The 21303-nt window shown below is 34.3% G+C and overlaps 1 protein-coding gene across 3 annotated transcripts in view; it reads right to left on the reverse strand.

Annotated features, from left to right (window-relative positions):
- FOXP2 (forkhead box P2) overlaps positions 1-21303 on the reverse strand; it is a 606662-nt gene that overhangs the window by 100643 nt on the left and 484716 nt on the right. Inside the window, exon 7 of one of the 3 annotated variants that reach the window (XM_033099057.1) lies at positions 19850-19924. The exons of the other annotated variants lie outside the window; for them this stretch is intronic. Coding sequence (XP_032954948.1) covers positions 19850-19924 — 75 coding nt within the window. The remainder of the gene's footprint in view (positions 1-19849; positions 19925-21303) is intronic. 3 annotated transcript variants of the gene reach the window in all.

Genomic DNA, 21303 nt, shown 5'->3' on the forward strand with positions numbered 1-21303 from the left:
TAGAACCTGATAGATTCAATAGAAATGAGGAGTGATGCTATCTCATGAGAGGTGAAGAGGGGAATGTAAATTAAGAATAACCATTTGTATCTCAAAAAAAAAAAAAAATCTCTTCCTGGGTAAAAGGCATTATGTTTTATGGGAACTCTTATTTCCTATGATATGCCTTTCATTTAAAATCAAATTAAAGCATACAACAGATTATACTCATGGTCTATATAAGCACATATATAGCCATGAACTCAAAATAATAAAATATTACTGATAAGAATAACACACACAAAAATTAGTTTTAGAATTACATAAATAATAAAGGCAATATCTCTAAATAATTTCTCCACCAAGTAGGCCACATAAAAGTAGAAGTGCTATTTCATGTAATCATAACAAATTTGGCATGTATTTTTTAAATGTGGAGAAATGTCTTATCATCTATCTTATTATCTGATTTAAATCTCATAGTAAGTTCTATATCTGTATTTAAGAAATACTATAATAGCTCTCAGTTATTTTTATCTTTTCTCTATGTGGTCCAATATGGTGACTACTACACACAGAAGCTCATTTAAATTTAATTTTAAGTAAATTAAAATTATATACAAGTTGGCATTCAGTTCCTCAATCATACTAACCGAATTTCACATGCTCAGTATGGCTAGCGGTCCCCCTATTGGGTAGCAGAGCTACAGGACACACCCATCACTGGAAGCGCTCCACGGACAGGGCTGCAGAGGCACTTATAAAGAACAAGGCCTCCCAAGCAGGCTGTGCAAGAAAAACCCATATCAATGATCAGGGTCTAACCCTGTGCATAGATTCTAGAATCACAACCCACAATGTGGTGAGTCAGGTCAGCGATGGTCATCCCCATTTTATACATTAACATCCACGTCCAGAAAGATTAAACGCCTTTCCTGAGGCCATATATGGAGCACAAGGCCAGCTCATAACTGAATTCTATTACTAGTAAGAACCATAGTGCTGCCACGAACTTAACCTTATTGCAATTGACTAGTTTCTATCAACAATCCCCAAAATACTTTGTACTGAATTTGAGACAAATGTTCAATGACTAACTGTATTGATCAACACAGAATAACAGCAAAAGTGTCACAATTCAGTATATCAACCATTTAAAAACCTAATTAACCAGACAGAAGTTTGGGTGACTGTGCTATAGTTGTCAAGTTACTCAGTGTCCAATGTCTAGCCCATGTATGGGAGGCATAATGGAATTGAACTTACTCTATTTTAGTCAGAAAAATAGTGGATATAAAGCAGTATTTTTAAAAGATGTTTGAGATAAGTGAAAAGCATGAAAAGCATATTGAAAAACAGCACTGTGTTAATAGTAAAACAATTTGGGAAGAGCAAGTGTCCTGAGTTAACTTTATAGTTTCCTTTGTCACTTGAGATTTCTGAGTCTATGACTTCCCTAGAAAAAGCACATAGTATAATTATAGTATCCTTTATTTAGAACCAAATAATTATACTTTATTTAAAATAGGTTGTCTGAATTTTCCAACTAATTTCCTTTTTGTGCAACTGGGCACATCCTGCGTGGCCAAGAAGAGAACACACACACCTACTACCCTTTCTCTACTTCTCCCTTGATAGCAATTAATGTTCTTCCTCCTTGGCCAAACACAAACACCAGTTCTTATCATATTTGGCAAAGAAGGGGCCACACACTTCTGCGGTCAAGGAATTTCAGAGCAAGAAGGGCCCTCAATGGTTATAAATGGCTCTAATGGTACTCTGCATGTGAGAAGCACCACAGTCGAAACAGGCTGGGAAGTTCACATGGGACCCTCCCTGTGCAGCCTGCAGGCAGCGGAAGAAAAGTCTGGATCAGTATAACCCTGTAAGGGGTTTGCTTGTCCAGATCCATAGTTTGGCGAGTCAGCTTCAAAGACAGCAGACTATGTGGTTTGCTGCAAAAAACCCAGCAAAGCTCTTCTCTGTAATATTTGGTCAAGATCATGGCTTTCAATTTTCATGACAGCCTCACTTGTAGGCAGAATTCCTTTGAGTTCTATTTTTAACACAGGAGAAGGAAAAAAGTAACTCAAATTGTTTTTGGTAGGAATCAAAACTACCCGAACTAAGTGAATTAAATGAATAGCAAGCAAAAATGTGCCCTAAAACCGATTTTGCAAATCTGTAAGCCAGAGCACACTCTGCTCTTTGGGTAGGGTGAGTGGTCATGAATATTTACTAGCCACAAGAATTACAATATTATATTTAAAAAGAACTATGGACCTCTAGCTTAGTATAAGCACCCAAATCTACTTCTCTTCTATCCCTTTGTTTTGAAATAATAACATTATATCAGTGCTGGAGGGAACGAAAAGGTGCCAGAAGAAGACCAGAAAGTTGAGAAACCAGGTAAAAAGTGAGCAGATGAAAGAGCACAGACTGACAAAAATGCAGCCCAAAATCTCAGTAGTCAATTCGTACTTCCCACAGAATACAAAGGGCAAGGGTGGGGCGCAGTGCGATCATCCTGGGAATTAATTAAAATCCACCTTGGAGAATGAGCAGGTCTGCAGCTTCTCCTCTTACACCCTCCCCAAGTAACAGAGCACACCTTCTCACAGAAACGGCTTTTGTCCCCAGGATGAAGTCTGAGGTGTGCATTATTAGTCTAAGAAAACAAACCATCTGTCCGGAGAAAGCACCCAATGTGGGTATAGGAATGTGAAAGATAAGCAGAGCAGAGTTTAGAGCTAACTCTCAGCCTCAAGGGCAGGTTGTAAATTAGGTCGGCCACACCAGAGGAACACTGTCTCCCCTTTGGCAATGGTGGCAGTTTGGTGCGCGCAGTGAAGTGAAGCCTGCCTCTCAGCACACTCCCATTTGAGGGAGAAGCTGTTACTGGAAGAAACCCACAGGACCAAGCAGAAAATTCACCCAGCTGCTAGTCCTAGTAATCAGCCACATCGCTCATGCATATATTGAACCAACAACCAAAATTAAAAAAAAAAAAATTAGAAAAAACAACCATCAGACATTTAAAGAAAACCAATAGCATAAAAAAAAATGAGTAAGACTACCAAATGTAACAAGTCACGAGAGATGAAACTGGTAATTCAGGGAACAGAGGGAAGCTTTGAGAATCTAATTTGTATCCTCAGAAAGGTTTTAGTGGCTTCATAAAATCAAAATAGCCTGCTAGCTGTTTTTTTTAAGAGGTGTCATTATAGCAGACAATCAATAGAAGAAAAAAATAGATATTTAAGTTTATTATTTGAGTAATGAAGATAACCACTGGAAGAGCCCAAAATAATAGCAGAACTAGCAAAAATTGGTGGTGGTGAAATATCAGTAAATTTCTTATCTTTTTATAGCCAGGAGTCAACAACACATTCTATCTATAGTTGATAAATCAAGACATAGAAGCATTATGTTTCTAATGATAATATGAAGTTCAGAGGAAACACATAGTTACTTGCGGCAAAAATGACATTGTTTGAATTCAGTTCATTTTTCACATCCACTAGCATATATTCAATATGCTTGGAAATCTTTCTAATGACAAATCTGAAGCAGTAACCAACTACCTGTTTATTGTCAAATGCTCCAGAAAGCAATTCCCTTCAGATCCCAAAGAGTAAGAGTCTTGGGGAAAATATGAGCTGTAACTTTCTTGAGGGCAGAGAGTATTTCATTTTCCAATTTCAAGAGATCTAAAAACACAGAAACTACAACAGGTGCTTTCTTCTGGATCTGAGGGGGAAGAGACACCACTTCTTTTCAGTTTTGGACCATTTCACATATACTTTTTAAATGTTGTGCGGGCATTATTTAATTCTTTAAAGTACGTTTAAAACTATGGGGCTGAGACTAGGTACTTAAAAAATTAAATGAGCTTAAAATAAATATTAAAGACACTTTAACATGAGGATGAGAATGTCAGAATTCTCAGTAGGACACTAAAAATGACAGATTTTATTATCTCATGTTCACCAAGTGAGCAGCTGACTTGAGCTTTGAGAAATGATTGCATAACTAGAGACAACGGTTTCCTCTGCCTGTACGGGTTTCAGAAATACTTCCATATGTCTACCCTTGGCCATGCCTTTCTTTAAGTATTTTATTCATGTATTGCTGAAAATACTGACAATAGAAATCAGCATAACCTAAATTGAACAGTAATCACAGTTTTAAGAATTACTATGTTTTTATGTATTTAAAGTTAGTTTGTTCAACTTAGTAAGAATAATGATACATCTAAAATCTCAATATGAATGAAATAATGAGTACCTGCTAAACTCAGCATTTACATAGTAATAGTTAATTAGGCTTTAACAAAACTGGTACTAGCAGTACTCTGTTAGTAAAACTGCCCTTACTAGTACAAACTATGATTTATAAATACATAAAAATAGCAAGAAATTTTGTGCTAATTCAAGACCAATTGTTTATAGTAAACAATATGTTGTTAGAAATATATTTAAGCATTAAATAGAAGAACAAGAATGTGAACTATTTTTGGAATCTTGACATATTTCAAATGACTGTTCTGAGGGAGAGCTTCCTTCAAAAATCTCAGTTAAGATGGAAATGCATCCAGTCAAATACTGATATATATCACCATTTCAGAACCAAGAGACAGAAATAATTTAAATTAACATCTGGAAGCACTTCGTATATTTTTAAAACTATTTAAGAATATAAAAAAATAGTGAATGATTGACACTATGATGTCATGATTAAATATTATTATAAGATGCAAATATTGTTAAAATACATGTGCATATTTAACACACAAATTAAAGTCATCAAGCATTCTGTAAAGTGTCATTTAATTGAACAAATTATAATAAGGTATTTATAAATGGAATCTTCAGCAAAGAATAAACATCACTAAAATACTTCCAATAACTCATACTATAGTAAATCTCTTTATCCTCCCTACACCCTACAAATAAACTTTTTACTCCTGAGATACTTACGGGACATAACAAGACTAAGTGATATAAAATTTTTTAAACATCATATTATAAGAAGGCCTTCTCCCATCCAACCACTGTATCCATCTGGTATTTGTGAGGTACCAGGTAAAAAACTCAGTCAAGCAAGTTAGTTGCATTTTGCGGGACAAAATGTAAAAACTATTATATTACTCAAATTATCTTATTTTTAAACTCCTTTTGTTCAACACAATTGCTTTGTGCAGATAGTTTTTCTTTTACATACATACAAAACAGCCAAATAAATAGCAAAAACTATGCTACATATCATCACAGAGCATAAAATTGGGTTTTCCTCAGATTTTTAAATTATTATATTAAACATCATGGCAAACTGTAAATAAGGATGCCAACTATTTCTTTAAATTATAAATGCATCTGCACCCTACCTCGTAGTGTTTAAAATTTATATATATTTATACATATATATATATAACATATATGTAATAATTACATATGTATATAAACAACAGGTTAAAGTGTTCACTTTTTAATAGTTATGCATTAGAACAGTACTTCTTAATCTTCAATGAGCACATAAATTAACTGGGGTTCTTGTTAAAATGCAGATTTGATTCAGCAGGTCTAGGGTGGGGCCTGAGATTTTGCATTTCTCACAAATTCTCAGATTTTGCTGATGACCCATGGACCCACTGTGTGGCGAGACTCCTGAGTAAGTGTTTCCCAATCTTGACTAATCCAACGGAATCATCTGGTGCACTTGGGAGAAATACAGATTTTGTGACCCTTTCACTGAAAATCATAAATCTCTGTTTGGCGTGAGACAAAAATGTGGCTAACATGGCTACCTCAGTTTGGTAACACTAATTTAAAGACTGGTAAACTTAACAAAAACTTTCTCCATTCCTTAATGTCTTACAATTTCCAACAACATTTACATACTTCAGAAATTTTCTATGTCAGTACGAAAACTACCATTATATGTAACAAGGAGACAAAAAAAAAAGAATACTGCTTACCATTATATTTTCACTCAAAATTGTACTTCTGTCCTAATTCTATGAAGAGATAATTAGATTAAGCACTATGAATGACAAAAGAAAAATAAATTCCACAGAAGTGAAAGAATAGATTACTCTTTAAAGTACCTATTACGTGCAAGACACAGTGCTTGAAGTACTTGTAGGCATTTCTCATTATACAGCATGAAAAACAAAATGATTTCCCTCCAACGCGATACTCCAGCAAAGAAAAAGCTGCAGCTTTCCATTCCATGCGGATTTTAAGGCCGCCAGACGAAATGTTCTCCCGGATACACGGACTCTGTGAACTCACCACCCGGGTAGAAACAGGCGGGAGAGACTTGAGTGGGCAAAGGCATGGAGATGGGGAGGTTTGCGCATATTTAGGGCAGAGCAAAAATTTTTATTATGTTTGTGAGTCAGTTAAAAATAGGGAATAACAGGACACTTAGTAGGAGGGGGAGATTTTAGAAAAATGGAACAAGCTCAAGGATTCCAAATAAGTGTTTCAACTGTGAAGCAGAACAGAAGATTCAAAGAGAATAAAAGATTTCATGAAAGTAAAGTGTCAGTTCGAGAAAGATAAGGAAATGTAAAATAATAAGAGAAATACAGTACGTTGTCAGGTTGAAAAAAAAAATCAAAGTTTTGAGAACATAAGTTCGAACATTGCCTGATGATTGTAAAAGCCATTTTGCGTTGTCAGAAGTGGGTGGAGTTAAAAATCCCTGGCTAAAAGAGTGAAGTAAAGGGCAGTCAATGTGTTCAAGGCCACTAAGGTGACTCAAATCTTTGGGCGTTCCTCTAATGTGGCTGGGGGAGCTTTATTTTAAAGGATGTTTGCAGTGCAGTAATTAAAAACCCAGAAGAATGCCACAGGTGGTGGGATGTAAAGGAGAGACCTTGGAGGCAGGCAGACAGTCCTGAACTTGGATTCCAGGTCAATCTTCTACTAAAACCAGACTTTGGACAAAAGTTATTTTACTTCTCAGTTATGCTCAATTTCCCCAAGAGAGAAAAAATAGGTGTTTTGGGTGTAATAAAAATTACTGCAGGGGGTCGCTATACCCTAAAGAGTGGGCTTCTGGCCACTTTGCGATTTTGTCTCATAAAAGCTGACATGATCTATACTTTCACCGAAACCCCAGTAAAGGGCAAAACAGAAACAGTTTATTTCAGTTTGGAAGCTTCAATAAACTTGCTTAGCAGGGAACTGAAAATTAAAAAAAGGAAAAGGATTCTGGTCTGCATGTTAAAACAAATTATTTTTCAGTAGTAAGAATGATGTGGGAATTCCTTGTTGGAAAGTCATGGAATTATTTGGAGAGAAAATACTACTTCTAATCATTTACCACCAATTCCTGAAATTCTACTACTAAAAGTCCTCTTTGTAAAGCAGAAATATTAACTGCTGTAAACAGACTCCAAAAACAGGTTTCTATTTGTGTCTTTGGTTTTTATTTTAAAAAGTTAATTAGTTACACTTTATTTTTTCCTTACTATTTATTTATTTTTATTAAATGTATTGGAATGACATTTGTTAATAAAATTATATACAAGTTCAGACAATTAAGTTCGCAAACTCATCCTGGAAAAAGTGCTACGTACCTCATTGCTGAATATCACATTTGGTCACATGGTCACAATATCACATAGTCACCTTCGAAGTACTCCCCTTGGGAAGCTATGCATTGATGCCAGCACCTAGTCCACCCTTCAAAGCAGTTTTGGAACTCTTTTTCTGGAATGGCCATCAGAGCTGTCATCATATTACCCTTGATGTCCTGACTGTCATCAAAGTGCCTTCCTTTCAATATTTCCTTTTTCTTTGGGTAAAGAAGTCATTGGGGACCAGATCAGGTGAGTAGGGAGGGTGTTCCAATACAGTTCTTTGTTTACTGGCTAAAACTCCCTCACAGACAGTGCCATGTGAGCTGGTGCATTGTCGTGATGCAAGAGCCATGAATTGTTGGTGAAAAGTTCAGGTCATCTAACTTTTTCACTCAGATTTTCAGCACTTCTAAATAGTAAACTCGGTTAACTGTTTGTCCAGTTGGTACAAATTCATAATGAATAATCCCTCTGGTATCAAAAAAGGTTAGCAACATCTGTGCCACAAGTTTGCGAACTTAATTGCAAGACCTCATAGGTTTCCAGTATACATTTCTATAGTACTAAATACAGAATTAAACAGTTAAATGTGCATCTAAGGGCAATTTCAGTGGTTGCTTTACTAGGTTACTCTTAAAATTTTAAACTGTCAATACAGTGAAATAGAGACTATCATAATGTTTTTACATATATTTCATTCCAGTTACATTTTATGTTTTCATTAAAAGATTTTTTTCTAAAAAGTAAAAAGCTTTATTTTATTAATTACTAAAACTTAACTGATACTTAACAAGTTCAAAGTCTTAATGTAGCTAAATGGTTCATAACATAATTAATATTCTTCAGATTTGTGTTAATCCATCGTAAATTTCTGAGGGGAAGGAAACAACACACCAAGACTATGTTCTTAGAGTCTCTTAAGAGAAAATAGTTGCTAAGTTTTAACTCTGATGAGTAGGTATTGTTTTGCTTAATAATATCATAAAGCATAAAAATATGGTGAGAATAAAACTCATAACTAGAAAATTTTAACAACCATGGATACAACCTTCTGTCCTATCATACAGTTTGTCCCAGAAACAGGAATCCCTAAAAGGTGGTATGAAGTTTAGGTTTAGGTGTCATGACACTGGGCGAGAGGGACACAATGGCAGTCACGAGGCACAAACAGATTTAACAAATAATGTAAAAGAGGGAATAATCTACTATGAGTTTCCTCATCTTCAAATTTCTGTCCAATTCAGATGAAAGTGGGTTTCTATTCCCTTTAAAGATGAATGACCTCCATCTGTGCCCTTGATGCCAACACTCTCCCCCATCACCTCTCAGACCTTGTTTCAATTCTTCGTTCTTTTCCTTTATGCGTTTTTAACCTTTTCATCTCCACTGCTCCCTCTCCCCAAGATCTTGTCTCAATTTTGCTGCCTCTCAAGCCCGCATCCTATCATCTCCTTTTTAATCAGCATTTTCCCCAAAAGACTAGTGTGTACTACTTGTCATCTCCACATACACTCTCTCAGTTCCCATTCAAGTCATTGCCACTGAAAACACTCTTGCCAAATCTGATGACTTTCTTCATGTCTCGTCCAGTCCTGTCTCAGTCTTATCTTTTAGCGTTTAAAAGATCTCTTCTATTGGCCTTTGACTGCTGGTTCCTGCTTCTCTACTGTTTTATAGTCATATTTTTACTGGTTCTTCTTCCCTTACCCAGTATCTCATCTTGCAGCTTCTCTGAGGTTGTCTTCCTCTTTACAATCCCCTTCAGTCCAGTCACCTGTATATGGTATGATTTCCAAAAATGCACCATCTCCAACTCACTGGGAAGGGCCTCCTGCACAGGGATATCCCACTGGCAATGTAAATATACTTTTCAAACAACACTTACCACCCCCAACTTCCTACAACCTACCATCAACCTGCTTTTCTTCCTGTGTTCTTGATAATACCAGGTTCACAATCAGCCAAACACAAATATCCAGGCACAAAATTCCATTGATCTCAACATCTTGTTTTTCTAATTGCCAACATAACTTCTAAAATCAAAGCGTTATATTCTCCCTGAAGTCTGTCCTCTTATTTCCTTACCCAAGTTGAGATCACCATTATTTTTCAGACAACATCCTCTGGTTTTTTTTTTTAAGTATATGTGCTGCCGAAGTGAGCAGAGTATTTTGTTTTGTTTTGTTTTGTTTTTTTTTAGTTAAAATTTATTGGGGTAACAAATGGTTACTAAAGTTACATAGATTTCTGGTGTACAATTCTATAATACATCATCTATCTATCTATCATATTGTGTGTTCACCACTCAGAGTCATTTCTCCTTCCATCACCATATATTTCAGCAGACAACATCCTCTTAATCTAGACACATAGACTACAAGATTTTTCTAGTTCTAATTGACATATTTTGTTGTGTATAATGTGCACTCATGCTTTTGGCCCAAACTTTCAAGGAAAAAAATCTTTCGTTTAAATTTGTTTAATTCAAATTTTCATTTGTTTACGTTTAGGTACTTGTTTTTTATATTATAAAGGAATTTTAGCATTTATTTTTTTAACATATTCTGGAACAGTAAATTTTATGTAACAAATAATTTCAAATCACAAGAACAGATACAAGGTACAAGAAATGTTATGTACCGGTAACAAATTTACGATATTTACGCATCATAGAAGACCAAGAGCTCCTCGTTGTTTCAAGTTTGTTGTAAGTTCAACAAAACCGATTATCGTATTCCAGGGTGTTATTTTGCATATGGATATCATTATTGATTTCTAGAGTTACATAAGTAAAATAATTAAAAACATTTATATACATACATATGGAATTAGTACCACCCATGTATAATGCACATCCTTATTTTTCCCTCATAAATTTGGGCAAAAGCGCACATTTTACATCGCAAAATACAGTACTTCTTCCTGTTGCTCCCAAGGATATCTTTCAACAGGATAATCTGATTATGTTACACTCACTTCATTGCTCAAAACTTTATAGAATATTCAATGTTCTTTAAAAAATGCCACTCAAAAGTTCAAATTTTGGACTTGGCCCAGATATGTAAAGGCTACATATGCCAGCTTTCCCCACAATTTTCTCCAATCACCCATATACAGCACACTGTACTATACCTTGAAAACCACCTGTCCTTTTCTCTCTTCCATAACCTCCTTATTCCATTTCCAATGTGTGCAATGCGCTCTACAGTTCTAGTGTGAAGAACTTCTGTTAGGCTTTCTTTTGTTTTTTCAAAACTTCACCTCCAGCAACCTCTTCCATTGACCTGTCTCTCATTCCTCAATACAATGATTAAATCTTTTTTTACAGTTTATATTGATTGTTAGTTCTAAATTACATATTTTCCATCTCCACAGTCTATTCTTCTCAAATGTAGGTGACAACTCAATATTTAACCAAAAATTCTTGTAGATTTTGGTTATTCACAGTATATGTTCAATGAATATGTGTTGAATGGAACTCAGTATCAGGGGGCGGGGTAAAAATAATTACAAGTATGTGGACTGGATTAGTGTAGACATATAAGATCAAAAGAGCAATAAATCAATGTGGACTACATTGGTGAAAAAGCATTCATATGGGATAGTAACTTTGCTGGGCCTTGTCTCAGCAGTAAGATTTGATAAGCAGAAAAGAAAAGGGAGGAAGCCATGGAGTGAGAGTGATGATAACGTAAGAAAGGGAATAAGAATACAATGGAATATTGTATGTTTGGGAACGGAAAGTAGACGTATCAATCAGGACCCAATGTCTTTGTAAAATAATAGGGGATACGGTTAGGGATGAAAAAGAGCCCAGTTCCGGGGTGGCATAGGATTGCAAGGCTTAGGTTTGTAGTTTTACTTTGCGACCCTTGGTAGGCATTAAAGAATGAACAATTTATGAGAGAGAAACAGGAGCCATCACTTACCCTATGAATGTATCAATAAAAAAACAGCATGTGATAATTAACAATGGTGAAATTGACTATTCCAAATGTTTTTTAGGACTTTTCTAGAACCACAATTTTTTAACAGAATTCTAATCTTTGTACTCATTTCTATAGCTGTAAGCAGTTGATTTACAACAAGTGCTATGAGTATATTTTACAGGATCAAAGTTGCATGTTATGGACGTAGCATTTCCATCTGGTTAATTTAAGCACCCATTCTGAGCTTCACCTATTTAAATGTTTGATATTTCAATATCAGACTTAAAGTATTGTCTCGTTGCCTTTTCTTTGTATTTTAAGATCAGGCTACTTACTATTCACTTATTTTTAATTGTTAAGACATACCATTTATCTGATGGACAACAGACAATCTGAAAAGCCAGGGAAGCCCTGTTTGTTCCTCCTTATAGAGCAACAGATTTTTCTTGGATATGTAGTCTAAATAAATGGAAAATGATGGTAAACAATTGAGACTGTGTAACCATTAAGCTTATTCCTTTAAACATTAGAACTAAGTTAGGAATGCCCTGTATACCTTTAAAAAAATAAATCTTTTTTCTAGTTGAAGTGCTAATAAAAGAATGTAAGCAATAAATCAATAGTCTAGGCTTCCCGATTCACTTTCAAACATTTCTGAGGGATTCACTGAAGATTCTTGAATTTGTCTTTTCTAAAACCTTAATCTATAAATAAAACTATCTCATAGTTCTGACTGTGATCTTAAAAGTGTCCCCAACAAACTACAAGTAGTCAAGTAATATGTACGGTAACTTTAAAAGTGATCATGAAACCTATCTGGCTTTCAAAACCTTTTCATAGGTAAATGTAATTAGCAACATTTGGAAAAGCTGGTGTTTTCTTTATTTGACAGATAGGTAGAATTAAAATTAAAATACATAGCCTGCCCAAATTAATACTTATGAACCATGGCTCACGGCTAAAGAACTATCTTATCAGCAACAGCTCCCCTTTGAATTCAAGAAATAATGGTAACATATTAGGGAAGTCACTTAGATTCTGTAGTTTCCTCAACTATAAAATGAAGACGCTGAATTAGGTGAACCTGCCACAAGGCTCCTTGTAGCTAAAATAGTCTATCAGTCCATATCGGGTGAAAATGCATATTGGGTAGACATCCCCTACTCTTTATTTTGGTAATGCAGTAACAGGGCACAACCCTTCTAATAAAGCATATATATTACTCAGGTAATATATGAAGAAACAAAGGTAAACATGCAAAAATATATTTTCTGCCCTTAATTAATATTAAGAGAGTATAAGAGATACATAATTTACAGGCAACAAAGATTTAGGGATAAAACAATAGCACATGTGTTATTCATATTATTTTATTTATTGTAACTTTGTATTAATTACCTATGTAGCAGAAAAACATTCATTAGATATGCATATATGATGCTTTAGAAATATAAAATTCCTGAACCTTTGACCTTGTCTATCAAATTTTTATGCCATCATTTTATCAACACTTTCTACCTCCAAAATTATACAACCACATGTGAATTTATGAATTATGCTTAATGAGAACTTATCTCTGAGATATTTACTTGATGCCTTCCTTTCACTACAATATCTCTTAAGATACTTTGACTTAAGAGTACTAAAGTAAAAACTCTTAAGTTCGCTTACTCTCATTCTATATAGTCTGTTTTTAGTCAGACTAAATATATTACATATAAAACTCTAAATTAAAATTAAGATACTATATTATTATTCTTAACATATTAAATATACAACCAATGCAATCTGGAGTGTAATGTTACAACTAATACTGTGGATTTCAAAGGTAGATTATTTCTGTTAATATTATAAAATACCGTGTTTCCCCGAAAATAAGACCTAGCCGGACAATCAGCTTTAATGCATCTTTGGGAGCAAAAATTAATATAAGACCAGTCTTATTTTACTATAATATAAGACCAAGTCAGATAATATATATAATATAACATAACATAACATGATATAATGTAATATAATAATATAATACTGGGTATTATATTAATTTTTGCTCCAAAAGATGCATTAGAGCTGATTGTCCGGCTAGGTCTTATTTTCAGGGAAGCACGGTATCTCACACTTTCTCTATTAAGAGGGAACAGAAGGAATTTCTGCTGGAATAGCAATCATGACTTCAGTGAAAAAAGCTTAGAATATGGTTTCATGCGCATTTCATCTGTTTCTTAATGCTAAATGTGACAAAGTTCCCTCTTGACATACTTAACTTGGTATAAGAGTTTATTCTTTTATCTTATCAGTAGTGTGAATCTGTTTGGACCAAATTTATTATTATACTAAGGACTATGATAAGTTCGAAGTAAAAATGCAATTTCATCTAAGTTGTATGATGCATTATATGATGATAGCATGACAGAACTCTGTTAATAGCAAGCTTTCTGAACTCTGCTGGATCGAGATTTAAAGTACAGCATGCAGTTTCAGGTTTAAGTTTTAATGCCAGCGGGAATCGTGTGCTGCTTAATGTAACATCCCATGTACATATTAAAATTGTATGAAAACTCCAGTAATTTAGAAACATTTTAAAGTAAATATAATGCCGCATGCCTTGTGCCAGTAATAAATATTTGATTCCATAATTTGTTAATCCTGTGCATAACAAATAACTCCTTTGCCTAATGAAAATTACACATTTAAAAATTTAACTTCAAAAAGAAGAGAAAGAAAAATGAATTGCAGATAGAACTCAAAATGCCTACACATTATTTTACATAATTGATCACCTATGTATATGTATGTGTATTCATGTGTGTGCACATGTGCTCATGAGCCACAAAGATTTATACACTAGGATGACTTGTTTTTTGTGCCTTTAACTTTCCATTATGCTAAAATAAGATGATGTGGAAATATACGAAAACAAACATAAAATAATAAATATGGAGTATACCTTTAATAAGTGGTGTTTAGAAATATGCAATGACTATAGAGTAAACTGTTAGAAGTTAATGCAGATTATATTTCATATTTGTAAAGACTATCATTAACAGCTCATTACAAATAGCTTTATAATGTGCAAAGAAAAATACAGTCTGAATGGGCACCATAAATTCACATTATGGCCACATACATATTCTGGTGTGTGCATCAATTTATTTGATGAAAAATATATTAACAACAACAAAACCAGATAACTGAATAAATAATCCTCTCATCAGCCCCTGATTTCTGCCATACTAATGCTTTGGAGAATCATCAAGGGGAGTAAATTATTCATTATAAATTTCAAAGAGAAGTCTCCATTGCAAAAGCTCTGCTACTGGCCCTTCCCGGAACCAACATCAAGAGAATTCATGGCAATCTCAAATATTGCAATAAAATAGAAGGTGAGAGGCAATCACTCAGGAGAGGTGTCTAGAATGAACCAAGCTCAGGGAGCTACACCCCAGCTGAGTGCGGTGTGTAAAGATAATTATTAACATCTTGAATTACACTAGGACAGAAAAAGATTAATCAAGAAGTTACATACAAATGTCAGCCAAATCTTTAAAAACAGAAACCTTTATTCTAATTCTAGTGAAAAATCTGGAAGGTTTTAATTGTAGCCCTAAACATGGTCACTATTTTATAGCTTTATGGCATTAATGAAATCAACTGTAAGATCAGTATTTGAAATATTTGATTATTTTAAGGTTATTTCATACCAAAGGACCTACTGATACTATCATAATAGTGAGTAAAAACTTTTCCAAATGTACATGATGATTTAACAAATCTAATTTGTACTGCTTTATAATAAATTCAAATTTATACTAACACAACTTCACAGTAATAGCAAAGTGCCTACACATTATTTTAGGTTTTATAGGAAGGACTCTCCAAAAAAATTACCACATTATCCCCAGTTAATTGATTCCAGCACATTAGTTAAAATGATCAATGCTACTAATAAGTAGTAATGTATCTTTAACTCTTAGTTAGTCTCTGCCAATACAGTCGCAATGGAGAAAGGAAGGAAACATTGGCGATAATAGGTCACTGCCGCTTGTATCTCTTAACTTGGTATCTTCATGTGGTCTCACTGGACACAGACGATTGAGGGGACAACCACTTTCCCTCATCCTTTAGCCACATGTTTCCTTGGCTTCCAGAACATCATTTGGGTCTGGAGAAGTAGGGTTCTTCTCTTCCACTTAACTATCTTCCACTTAACAAATCAGAAAACTTTAGCTAACACTGATTTTTGTAATTAAGTAGGTGTTCAATTTAAATTAATGAATCCAAGACTTTCCCTTGTAAGGAACATTCCATCTGTTTCAGTCATGACCCAAGGTACAATGCCCAAGGTCTCTTATTCCGTGTTAATACCAAATAAGATATTTAAATGTACGTCAAATAGAATTGCTTCTTTGGTTCAAGCAAGCATACAGTAATGCTATTACAGATACTGACTTGAACATCTGTTGATACTTCCAATGTTAGTCATCATGCTAAGTACTTTTTGGAGTTATCAAATTTAGTCCCATTACCACCCTGTGAGAAAGATACTATTATTGTCTGAATTTTACAGACTGACAGCATGAGGCTAAAAATGATCAAGTAATTTGTCCAATATTCAATCTATTGATCAGAAAGCTGATCCCAGAGCCCATGGGATAGGTTATTTGGTGCTGGGTACAATTTATGTGAAGCCTAAAATGAGAGATGAATTTGGAACAGAAAATAAGAAAATTTTAAAAATTATCCCTATTGTCTTTTTCTTATTTCCTCCAATCCACAATTCCTATCAAAATGAAACATTCAGGAGGCAATCATAACAGAGTAAAGATCCAATGTGGTCAATGAATTTTTTTTTGAAATTTAATTTGAATGGGATATAAACCAGCTGGTTCGAGACCAGCCAATTCTCATTTTCAGTTTATAGGTCCAACAAATTTTGTTCACCCAAATATTCATTTGACCCAATTGCTAAAGGTTTTGAAAATAAGGCCCAAAAGACAAAGGCTCAAAGCATTCAACATAATTGCCTTAGCACTTAGCACTAACAGGCAAAGTCCTATGTAAAATTGTGTTCACTTAGGTGTAAAAAACTGTAGGCAAGACTAAGAATGAAATTATCTGCACGTAGGTGTTAATGAGGCCATTCAGGCAGATGAGGTGTCAACAAGGTCTAGTTACTGAGAAGTGAACTTGGGAAACCAACGATTGCGAAATTTAGGATCCTGACAGAGTTAGCCATTTGTAAAGCTGTTTTATATATCAGGGAAAGGAAAGGCGACTGTCCTATTACTAAAGTTTGAAAGAAAAGTAAAGTAAGCGAATATTTTTTTTCCAGATTAGAGTTCAATATACATTATTTGAAAAGACTGAGTGTGAAAGCAAGTATTGAAAGGTAGTCTCTCACAATGACCTCTTGCCCTCACACTCCTGGCCTTTAAGCCAGAACTTGGTGCTTTGTTCTATGAAAGTCGAAGTTACAATAAGGATATTATACTGTTACTCATAGAATATCAAACATACTACCCATAGGGCCCAAACATTTTTAAATACAACAGGTAGATAGAAGTTAAGATGACAATTTTCAGGGTGAGGTGATATAAGAGAGTACAGTTACTACTACCCAGTATTGCAATGAAGTAGTAGAGGCACAATGAACCCCATCTATTAGTGGGTACATACAAATACCTACTGTTCAATGACATGATAATAGGGAAGCACGATACCCGGATGATGGCTAACATCTGATGGCTACTTACACATCAAAACACCTGAAATACTCCTCCGAAATATATTTTTATTGTATTTTTGTTAAGAACTCGATACAATAAACACCTGAGAGGGATGGTATGATGGAGAGATTTGACAACAGTTAATATCAAGTACGTAACATTACTTATTTCTTCAAGGTAATAGGGCTTTAACCTACATTTAGTAATTGTGACTTCCTCCCCCGCTCTCCCACAATTTATGGCACTTCAGGCTTATTAATAAATTTATAAGATTTTAATTTTTATCAGTGAAGACGGGGGATGTAAAAATTAATCTGCCAATTTGGAACACATGCCTCAAAACTTTGGCTTTTTACTTGTGAAAGTTGATCAACCATGGAAGTAATATGTATAATATTAAGTTAACCCACTGATAGGACATGATATAGGATCTCCTAAAAATTTGAGACCAGTTACAATGATTCACAAGTTATTATAAATGTCAGCTATATGGATTATTAAAAAATGTGGCTGGCTTCATGTACTCCTGTTTCTACACGTTTCTCCCCTCTAACCTCCCAGTAATCTCAGACTTAGTAGACTACCACTCCGGCATGTTGGAATTTATGAGTACTGAGAGCTACACCTGTCACATAGAAATTGTCAACTACGAATAATACATAGTATTTGTTTTAGTTTACATCTTGATTTTAAATCCCATTATGTAGCCATGTTAACCTGCAGAAAATGTATATCTAATGTAGTCAACAAAGTAAAATAAGCACCTACTTACTAATGTGTAGTTTCTCTTGTGTTGTGAAGCCAAGGAGCATCACTGGCAAAGTCACTCAGTGACTAAGAGTAAAGTTTGGAGCCCTGCAGAAAGGGCCAACTCCCGGTCTCTGCACTGCCACGCTCCCTGTCCCCACGAACTAAGCAGACCTCACTAATTCATCCTGGTGTTCTTTCCGTCTTAGAGACTAACTGCAGTCTCAGATGCATGGAACGACCTCAGACTCCTACTCAACTCAAAGCAGCCATGAATGATCTGGAACGCCTTTGGAAACGCCAATATGCTGGTAAGCACGAACTTGGCCTATAAATTCAGGCATGCCATTAGGAAGTCCACGGCCTCTGGTGAGTCACATAATTTCCCCATGGTTCATTTTCACTCTGAAGACATCAATGAAAATATAAAGCTCTTGTGCTGTAGATTTCTTTTTACGTCAGTAGACTAGAGAATGATTTTTTTAAAATTGTAGAAGTAGTTTTAGATAAAGAACAAGTATTATCAGTAGTTAAGTCAGCTCACTCTTCAGTCTAATGAAAACAATATTTCCATTGGGATTATTTTAGGAAAAAGTGTCACCAGTTAGGAATACTGCCTAGTCCATTTTTAAGATCGTTTTAGTTTTTCACATAACTTTATATCATTTCAGCAAAACTTACCACTAGTTTTAAAGTTTTCTATTTTTTCAAATGTTGTTATTGCAAAGAAAGCTGAGGAGTGGCAAACACTTTAAGATAAAATGAATGAAACCCCAAACGAGATAATTTCAGATCATTATAAAGCCCGCTTTTATGCGTTCACCATTTCCATGAAATGGTACACATTATTGCCGTTTCCACTTCTACATTTGTTTTGCATCTAACATTAAAAAGAATGTTTCGTCTTTCTATATTATATAGTATATAGTATTACATATTAATTTGACATGATTTTATTGAGAAAAATCTTTTTTTAACTGAGGTATGAAATTAGATATGTATTCTTCATTCAGGAAGACACAGATTACTCGTTTTTAAGAGTTTTAACTGTGTTGTTTTCTATCAATTATACATTAAAAATATTATGTATAGAGTAGTAAAAAATATAAACTTCAGGTGAGTCAATTTAGGAATATTCTAATCCAAGAAAACTAAATAAGTATATCCGTTTTTGAGGAAAGAAGCAAAAATTGTATATATGAAAATATGCATAGGACTTACATATTTAGAGATTCCTTAAGAATACAGGTGGTATCCATGCTAAATAGAAACATGAAGTTTCTATTTAAGAAACATGAAGTTGCTCTATTTAAAAATTCTTGAATGGCTACTTCAGTATTGCTGTTCATTTCCAAGGCTAACTGGTATGGGAATTGGGTCACGAAAGCAATTTTCATTGACTATTATAATCTGAAGAGACAAATTACACTCTAATGACAGAATATGCTAAAAAAAAAAACACGCTTGGCATATTTATATGGTAACTTGCAGAACAAGGAACAGCAACTTTTCCTTAAAACATGTATTGCATCTATCCATAACCTCCACCCATTTATTTTCTGCATATCAGTACTTTCTCATCAAATTATTCCTAAAAGTTCAAGAAAAGCGTAGCAGTCACACAGCCACACGCCTGTATATATTTAAGGTAAACTTTAATGCTGTAAAATCACAGAAACTGTGAGCTGTATATCTGATGAACTATGACTGAAGTGAGAACACAACAGAAAACCAACTAATTACACCTGTATCTTAATATTAGTCATCTCTTGATTATCTGCGTCAATGGAAGGGAGCGGCTAATTAGAAAATATAATCTGCTTAGTGATCTTCAGCTGATGGCCTTGTGCTTAGAGCTGAATTGCCCAGGAACTTACTGCAAATGTGTTGTGAGGATGCCCATCACCAGAAGAGTGGCCACAGACACATAATTTTGTTTCTGGAAGCAATTCCTAGATTAAACAAAGAGAATCAGGAGTTGGCTTTTTTTTCCCCCAATCTTAAGACTTATGTTAATAATGTACATTATTATTTAAAAAATATTTTTGGGTTATTATCTTGGTAGGTCAATATGAATAAGACTACTCAATCTTTGTCTCACAGATAATAATAGAACAGATTTTAAAAAAAATAGAAATAATTTGGCAGAGGCAAAATTGAATATTTGAACACAATGCATTAACCACTAACCAAAAGATTCATTGATTATCTACCATGATCTTGACTTAGGAACTTCACTTCCCATTTCTAAGCTAGAATTACAGTTAATGTCAAATAGATTTAAATGGTACTGTGATTTTACAGTATGGGATGATATTATTATTTTTTTAATTAAAGTTTATTGGGGTGACAAGGGTTAGTAAAGTTACATAGGTTTCAGGTGTACAATTCTGCAATACATTATCTATATATCACATTGTGTGTTCACCACCCCTGACTCCGGAATGTTATTTATTCTTAAAACTTTGTCTCTTTTTGAAAAAACGTAACTGCTTGTAGTCAAGTATAGCCAATACAAATGAATATAAATCCTGTCTTGTCATAAAATGTGAGAACAATCACAAGAATCTCTTTAAATAAAATGCCTTGACCATGTGTTACTATAACACAAACACTGCCTTTAAACATATATTTAAGACTGTGGAGCCAAAATCCATAATCTCTGTTAAAACCTGTTGAATGTGCCATTTGTATTGAAAACTATTCTATATACTCAAATGTATAGTTTCCACTTTTATCTTTAAAGCAAAGTGATTATTTATTGATAAATAACATACAATGTCATTTTTTACCTAAGTAGTGTTAGACATATCAAAGATATTTGTCTGAAGGGCAAAAAGATTTCACTGCATTTAAATAGACCATGTGACAACACATCCTTAGACTTCATGTATGATATGAAAGGATGATCCCCACTCATAAAATACACAAGGGAAATTATAAGTATACCAGAAAAGAAGAAAAGCAAGGATGGATGTGGTTGGGGTGTCAGGGAGTATTTGTAGTGGTTTGATGCATGTAAATATTACATCTTATAAATAATTCTTTTCAAATATATCTCTGAAGTTCAGGGACACTGTTTAAGAAACAGATAATAGATGCTTTACATGACTACATGCCTTTTTTTTTTTTCAAGATAAGAGCAACATTAATTCAAACAGGAAAAATGGCTTCCAAAATATTCCCTTCCTTCAGTTCTCTATGAAGAAGAATGTCACCTGATGCTGGCAGAGGAGGACTAGGGAAAAAATGTTCAAGTTATATTTTACTGTCAGAATCCAACAAACACGTCTTCATCTAAATTATTTTGTCAACAGCCCTGCCGTGCCCT

The sequence above is a fragment of the Rhinolophus ferrumequinum genome, chromosome 26 (assembly GCF_004115265.2).
Source record: "Rhinolophus ferrumequinum isolate MPI-CBG mRhiFer1 chromosome 26, mRhiFer1_v1.p, whole genome shotgun sequence".
NCBI lineage: Eukaryota > Metazoa > Chordata > Mammalia > Chiroptera > Rhinolophidae > Rhinolophus > Rhinolophus ferrumequinum.